The following is an 8,720-nucleotide window of genomic DNA, read 5'->3' as shown; positions in this document are numbered from 1 at the left end:
TTACAGTTTAACAAAGGTTTCTTCTTTTCCCTTCGACATGTTCTCTGTACAAAAAAAAACAGTCAGATAAAAAGGAACAATGTTTTGACTTCGAACAAATTAAAATGGGTGGTCCTTACAACACCATGTACATATTGTTTACATATGGCTTTTACGAGGACACAAACCGCAGAGAAAAATGACGTATATGAATCATAAACACCATTGTACTGTTCAAGAAGAGATGAAATACTCGAGAAATAGAACTTTGTTACAATTAATGCTTCTGTCCTTGATAATATTCTTGCTTGTATTTTCACGCAGGTGTTCCATCTACTCTGGATCAAGTGAAATATAGCGAATATATGAACGGGGATCATTTCAATTTCTGGAATGAGGACGATTTCAAGGCCGTGTACATCACTGATACTCGTAAGTTTAGAACAACCCTTCAATTGTGATACTGTGTCATGACGCGACAAATGTCCGTCATCTCCCAAGGTCACGTAAAAAAAAGTCCAGACATCACGTGATATTGCCATCACACCGTGCACGTGAATACCAGCATATCCACACCATGCACCAGTTCATTCACTCTAAACTGTACTGAATGTGTCTTGTAATCATTCAATAACGATGGCTTATTTTAGCACAAATAAATCAACATTTCATCTTTCATTGTCGCTAGTATTCCCGCCGCCATCATCACCACTACTAAAACCACCACCACCAAAACCACTACTACTACTATTACTACTACTACTACTACTACTACTACAGTAACTACTACTACAGTAACTACTACTACTACTACTACTACTACTACTACTACTACTACTACTACTACTACTACTACTACTACTACTACTACTACTACAACCCGCAGCACAAGTCACCATGAACTTTCATAGAAGTGTACATTTCTTCCCGTAAATATTGAACACTGTTTTATAATCAGATCACAACGATTCAACTAACCGTAGACGTCGGAGAAAGACGTCTATTAACTATTAACTCTGAAACAAAGAAGGTAAACCCTTCAGCCGTCGTTGGTGGCGCTGTTTGTATCTGACGATTATTTCTTGTGTTCTTTATCAGGTTATCATATCTTTAAAAAATATCATTTGTGTTTAAAAGCAAATTATCTTATTCAAATAAAGAATTAAAAAAGCCCAACGACTTGAGCAAGATTACTGTACAGTCAGTTGAATTCTTCCTACATTTATGTATTTTATGGAGAGTTTTTTCTGTGAACTTGAAATCTCTAAATTGTTGTCGTCAACAGATTTGCATCAATGTTATTGTTATCAACGTGATCAATTTCCATGTTATCTGCATATATTATCATAATACTTCTGGTAGCGAAAAAGGACAGCCACCACAATGAGTTAACATGTTGTTTTTGATCTTGTGCTGTTGTTAGTCATCTTGAGCCCTCTTGTTAGGAAATTGCAATTTTGACGACATGTGTTTTTTCGGCGCCTTTTTGTTCAATCTTTTGTATTTTGTTACTTTCAGGTGATTCGCGAACAATGACTCCAACTCCAACGTGCACCAATAATATTTGCGACGACTCTGGCATTATCACTGATGAAAATCTGTTATTCCTAGCAAAGACTGTTCATACAATTACTGGCTATCTACATGATGCTACCCGCACAGATTTCAAAGATTGCACGAAAGGTAACTATATTTTTATAGTTATTATACACTCTTATGATAATTTATAACGCAGAAGCAGTTCAAAGATTTTAGTATAGAGCTTTCGATCTGTCTTGGTCGACAATCCTCACCAGAATGACAAATTCCATAGCTACAGCTTACCACTAGGTGGCGGTATGATCAGTTGATTGTAGATGTCAGGTATTTCGATGCCCCCCCCCCCCCCCCCTGTCTCTGTTGGTCTTGAGATTGTAGTGCATGATGTTGATAGCATCCATAAACTTCCTCGGGAAATCATGTGGAGATTGATCAATAATGGAAACACAGTTCCAATCGATGTTGTGACTCTACGTAGGTACGAGAGTGTTCAGCTAAGGCCGATTCTACGGTTTTGTCCCTCAGATTTGTGATGTTCCTAGAACTTCGATCTCCCACCTAGTGGTCAGCTGTAACTGTATGGAATTTGTCATTCTAATGAGACCAGGATTGTGGACCAAGACAGATTAAACTGCCACCTAGTGGTCAGCTATAACTATGAAATTTGTCATTCTAATAAGGATTATCAACCAAGACAGATTATACTGCCACCTAGTGGTCAGCTGTAACTATATGGAATTTGTCGTTCTAATGAGGCCAGGATTGTCGACCAAGACAGATGGAAAGCCCAATGCTGAAATCTTCTATCTGCGTGTATGTTATAACCTTTGTGAATCATTTTTTGGCCACTCTTAAGCTTATGATGTAATGTCAATTCAAAATTACCTTCACACAGAATTAGAACCTGACCATATTCGAGTCCTGTCATTGTACAGTTAACGTGACCATGTGGATAAGGATTTGGTATTTATTTGGATTTTGGATTTATAAAACAATTCTATGATGGCTTCCAACTTGGGACATCGATGTCAAACGACAAAGACCAAGTCTGTGTTTGTAACTCAATACCTTGCAAAAACTATTTCTTTTTAAAGCCATGATAAAATTGTTTTATAAACAGAAACAGAACTAGAAGTAATAGTAGGAGACTGGGGTGTTATAATTACGAAAAAACACCGTGTTCCATTGGATATCTGGTTGACACATATGCTTACATGTCAACCAGATATTTGAAGGGACACGCTCTACACCTACATGCTACAAAGTCCAATTCCGTAACGGTTGTGAATTCATGAAACAAACTTTTATACAAATATGTTGTTCTGTAAATGTTATTATGAAAAATACACAAACAATACAATAAGAAATGAAGCAAAGTTATAAGAAATAAAATGGGGAATAGCCTCAATTTAAAAATTCAAACTAGTTTGGTAGACAAAACAGAGAATCAGATCGCGATGTTTTATCTTTAATTTTCAGCATGGGAATATAATTTCAATATGTTCAGTCTTTTTAAAATGAAGTCCTCCTAGATCCTAAAGTGTCAGACTCGACATATTTCTAATAAACATTTGAAACTTTAAGACAGTTCTGAAAATAATAAAATATACCTTGAGATAAATTGTATGCTTTCGAGCTGGCTTTAAGGTAAATTCTTTTCTGAGGCACCAAATTTATTATTTGTATATGTATTTTTTTTAGAGTGGATTTCTTGAACAGTTCCACCACAACCCATTCTCAATCGATTTTTTAGAGTTAGAACACAGTACATATGATTAGTGTCTTATCATTTATTTTTGTTCATCACAATAAAGTCACTTTTTCTACTTTTATATGATAAATGAGAAGTTCTTAATATGTTGTAGACTGTAAGATACATCGTGACGTTTCGCCCTCACCGGCCTCCTCTCTCACGACGTGTTAGGGGTTGGCCGATGTTTGAGGGCGCCCGTCACGGCGTACCTTACAGACTAAATGTGTTGTTTCGTTATGTAATTTGCCGTATTTTCGTCTTACAGAACTTGACTTGAAGGAGGAAGTTGAAAAAGATAAAGTCAACCTCGTCGTGAAAACTGGTAAATCCACAAGCGGAGCTGAAATGATATTGGGTGTCAATCTTGTTGTTCTGATATCTGCAATATTGCCTACATTCTTACTTCAGTGATTTCCCTAAGCCTAACATCAGATTTGCAAATGATGTCCTTGGAATCAAAAGACGTCATTGCAAGTAATTGTAATTCGAATACGTTGTCTACATAAGTGGCTGCTTGCTTTTGACGCATGCGCAATTGTCAATAAGCCTTCTACGAGTTGGTGTTGGTTTTTTTTATAGGCACACATGTGCAAAAAGCAACTACCTTCTTTACAAGAAAAAAAATTAGTAAAAAATATGAAGATGTTTGTAAGCTGATGAAGATGTATGTATTCCAAAAGAGCCAAAAAAATGGTTTAGTAAGATATTCTTCCCAAGACTAGACATTTAAAGTACTTATTTGCCCCTTTTATAAAAGAGTACGTCAGTTTGTTTCGATGATAACTGGTTTAGACCATCAAGTAACTTCATTAACCTTTTCATAGATAAACTGAGCTCCTACTTCAAAAAAGTAATAATTTCGTTTCGGTAATGTTGGAGATGAACATTTGGAATACATATGGACCATTTTTCAACTTGTTAGCAGGTATCTCCGTAGATGAGACACCCAAGGAATATCATCTCTATATGTTGTCCTTCAAATATGTGCTTCTCTGTGTGAAACTCGTTGTCCGTAAAGATTTGGAGATTTTTCAAAAATCGCTGTGACCGCATGATGGCGCGCTTCAGTAAGGTTGACTGTGACCCATTTATAATATCCTATGCGAATGTCAGTCCAAATAGTTCATCTTAAAATGATAATCGAATTTGTAGTTACAGTGAAGTTAATGAACAATTTTATGGACTTTCATTGTTTTTGAAAATATACCTTTCCTCAAGTAAAGTGGGATGAGTAGAGACATTAGGGGTGGGTAATGAGAACACTTGTGTTACAATTGTCGGTTTTTTTTTGTAAGTTTACATTTTCTGAACACAAGAATCTTCAAAACGCTTTATTTAAAGAGCGGTAGTACTACAACTATTCAAATAAGTTTAGTTAATGTGACCATACTTCAGATAACAGATTGGTTCATTCTTCACTTTTTTTTGTTTTAGTTTTATTTAAATAACGTCACCATATTCTTAGATTAGTTATATGATAAGTTATATTCTATTTCAATATTTCCTTTGTATTTCATGAGCAATATATTATATTAGTTATGTGGAAGGGTCAGTTTACCGGTGTAGATACACTTTTTTATAGGGTGCTACCAACTTAAATATTGCCCCTTCTATGCAAATCAAATCAACAGGCTAAATTGGATATTTTTAAAACACACAGTACTCTTATCAACATCTTCTAAAATCGAATAATCCAAGTCTGTGCCTTGTTACAAGGTGGCTAGAAATTTCTGCCGATGGTTTCAAGTTTTACAAATTTAATAAATGGGTTCACTTTTATTGGATGTAGTATACTGTATAGTAGGTTATGATAGACGTTACATGATTGGCCATCGGATCGGTGTATTCGAAATGTGCTTTATAGTTAGGCCTAAAAAAAAAATGTTTGGTTCCGGTTACCCGACCCCACCTAGGTTTCACTGCCGATCCTAACTTTTTTCCGTATTCGAGAAAAAAATAAGAAAATCTCAAAAATGTTGAAGTCTCACGAGAAGTAGTGGATGCACTTCAAAAGACAAAATATAACTATATATATAAAAAATCTACCTACCCCACCTATTCTAAAATTGAGCGTAATCGGAACCAAACAATTTTTAGTGCTATATCAATTTTACCGTGGGGTATTTAAAGTTTACGAAGTTGAACGAATTCATGTATGGAATTCAAATCGTTAAGATTTAAACTACAGGCACATTCTGCCGTGTTAAGTTTAGTTCGTGACGTCAGAATTGGCGCCTTAGTACTTGTAGACAACGAGGAGAATTCTCCAAATGTGATCCTAGCAGAAAATGTTGTCTTTCTCTTTCAGTCAAAAGTTGTGTGTTTGTTATTTACCAGTATCTGTCAGAAAAATGCAAAGGAAAGTTTGGCGATGAAGTAAATATCACCCTGTGTTAGTTAGCCGCCTCGACGTTTGACTTTCGTTGCTTGCTCTTAATACGACAGAGCATAACGTTTTTGACGAAGATTATATGGTGCTAGCGCCCCCAACGGTAAAAATTGTTTTGTTTGTGAAAATATAGAAATTAACAACATTTTAGGCCATACATCCAGTTTTATGTGCTGAAAGTAGATGGCATAATTGCGAAAAGCATATGATAGAATTAACACCTTTTAAGCATGTAACTGTGCTATGAAAAGAATTAGTACTAATTGTAAATTTGGAAGGTGCAGCACAAAATTAGGTAGCGTCCGGCCCTCTGTACATGTTAAAAGGAAGCATTACACTTTGAATGTAAATATTGATATGTAAGTGTTAAGCAACTGGAGTTTATAACTGCAACATATCAGCATTTTGAACTAGTAGACATGAAGCCCAAGATGTACCTGGCTTTAGAAACATAATTATGTGCTGCGAAGTTACATGTGTGTTAGTTAAAGTTGCACAACAAACTGGTTTGGTTTGGGATGTCTCATAAATAAGCTTTGATCCATTGAAAAAAGGGAAAATACAAAATCCCAACATTTACATTCTGTAACACGAACGGATGATCCTTGGTTTTGTTAATGTACACCAACAGGACACCAGACTTTTTATTTGACATTTGAAAATACTAAGCAATGTCTAGAATATATGCCATAGGGAAACTTAGATGAATGATACCCATTGTGTTATTTCTGTTATTGACTACATATCATAACTAGGTAAAGCCGATAAGCTCGCGCAGGGTACGTAGATTCATTTGTGACCGGCTGCCTCACGATGATATTGTAGATAGTGCCCTCCGCATGGAGAATGCGCATAATATATAGAGTGCGCATGCGTAGTCATTATGCCGCAATGCATCCTTGGGTAAAACCACCAAAAAAACATCGCATAGAGCATCGCATAGTATATAGGACACACATGCATCATTGAGCCGCTGCGCGAGCTATCAATGAAATGAAAAATACTCTATCCTTGACGGATTTTTTTCAATTCACCACTTTCGTGACCCCTGTGTTTCACATAAGGTCTACATCCGGGCATTCCTTGACATACATGGAAAAAGTTTTAAATTTCTTCAATTATGTCATAGCTCACCTAGGAAGCCAAATAAAAGTGTACAGTGTTATTCTCAGAACATGCATTATTGCAAGTAGGAAGACAATATCAGTACGTTGTGTTCACTAATATAATTATGTAAATTTATTCAAAAATGGAACCTGACAATTTCTTCAGTGTCACATAGGGGTCATAAAAGCCGATTATTGTATGATAAATTGTTGATATTGTAGTCACGAACAGTATGACAGTTTCATAAATTTTATGAATATTACTCATAGGCAAGGTGAGACAGACAGACAGACAGACAGACAGACAGACAGACAGACAGACAGACAGACAGACAGACAGACAGACAGACAGACAGACATCATAGGCAAGGTCAGACAGACAGACAGACAGACAGACAGACAGACAGACAGACAGACAGACTGACTGACTGACTGACTGACTGACTGACTGACTGACTGACAAACATATGGCATGTACTGGACTTCGGCTCATTAAAGTATAATTAGTATGAGTTATAGATCACCAAGCAATACAGAATCCATCTCTTACGATTCAGTGGGTATATGTTGGAGCTTAATTTACATATTACGTAATGATAAATTGAGCGCAAGTACATTTGTGAGATGCTATTTTCAAATATAGTTATGTAATGTTTTGAATTTTTCTGCTCAATCACTGTCGTTGATGGACAACACCCATAGTGATATTTACACAATGATTTGTGAAATAAATGTTGCGTTTTTGCGAAATATCGTCCTTGTAGTCTTGTATCGATTTGATATCAAGCATGTATCCTTTTTTTGATAATTGTCATGATGTGTGTAAAATAAACTTACATGCAATATATATTAAATCCTAATTATTATTCTGAAACTGAATTTATCCAGTTATGAAGTTTCCAGTTAATACAGTCTGGTGTGAAGACAGACATTGATCATAATGCAAATTTTATATAATAGTTTTACTTGGTTTTTATCAGGGAATCATTATGTCGCCCACTTTCAACAAAGAAATAATTCAACCGCGAAATGGCTTTAGAGGATAGGATAGGGTAGGGAAGAACAATGAATTCTCTACCTTTTCACATTTATAACTTGACACACTCAACAGAAGGAATTTAAAGGAAGTTAGTGTTATATTGAAAGTAAATAGTTCAAATTTCTTATATTTCAACAAGTGACAAAAGAATTGATACACATAAAATAAGCTTGGGTTTACGCCGTTAGACCGTCCACCAACGTTGTTGGGAGGGTATATGGTTTACGCAAACATTTTGCAACAACTTCTAGTGGAAACATGGTGTTATATTCTGGTATAACATATTTCACATTTTTTAACAACTTCCTCATTACTTCCACCGTCAACACTACCACAAACCCCATCCGCTACCATCATCACCATATATGTGACCATTACAACCATGGCCACAGCATCGTTTATAACATCGCCATCACCACCATCATGTCAAACACTCAATCCGCCGCCACCACCTTCGTAATCATCATCATCATCATCATCACCACCATCATCATCATCAGCAGCAGCACCACCACCACCACCAACAACAACAACAACAACATCAACAACATCAACGTCAACACCAAAAACACCACCACCGCTAACACCATTAACATCAACATCTCCACCATCAACGGTAACGTGATCATCATCACCATTACCATCAAGACCACTGTCATTACCAAATCACCATCATCAACGCCACCGTCATCATCACCACCACCACCAACAACAACAACAACAACAACAACAACAACAACAACAACAACAACTATCAACACCAAAACCACCTCAACACCATGAATAATACAACTATCAACACTGTGGCCACATTACATGCAATACCACCATCAACACACCCATGATGACCATCACCATCGTGACCACATCCCAACAAGAACTAACAACACTATCACCACCATCATCATCATCACC

The 8,720-nt window shown here is 36.3% G+C and overlaps 1 protein-coding gene across 1 annotated transcript in view; it reads left to right on the top strand.

Moving 5' to 3' along the window:
• LOC144436527 (uncharacterized) overlaps positions 1 to 7,498 on the top strand; it is a 25,921-nt gene extending 18,423 nt beyond the window's left edge. Inside the window, exons 6-8 of the mRNA XM_078125337.1 lie at positions 304 to 411; positions 1,498 to 1,662; positions 3,537 to 7,498. Of these exons, the coding sequence (XP_077981463.1) occupies positions 304 to 411; positions 1,498 to 1,662; positions 3,537 to 3,682 (419 nt within the window). The 3' untranslated portion in view covers positions 3,683 to 7,498. The remainder of the gene's footprint in view (positions 1 to 303; positions 412 to 1,497; positions 1,663 to 3,536) is intronic.
• Positions 7,499 to 8,720: the final 1,222 nt, after the last annotated feature.

The sequence above is a fragment of the Glandiceps talaboti genome, chromosome 6 (genome assembly GCF_964340395.1).
Source record: "Glandiceps talaboti chromosome 6, keGlaTala1.1, whole genome shotgun sequence".
Classification (NCBI taxonomy): Eukaryota; Metazoa; Hemichordata; class Enteropneusta; family Spengelidae; genus Glandiceps; species Glandiceps talaboti.
Note: the sequence above shows the minus strand (reverse complement) of the source record. Positions and strands in the feature narration are given on the sequence as shown.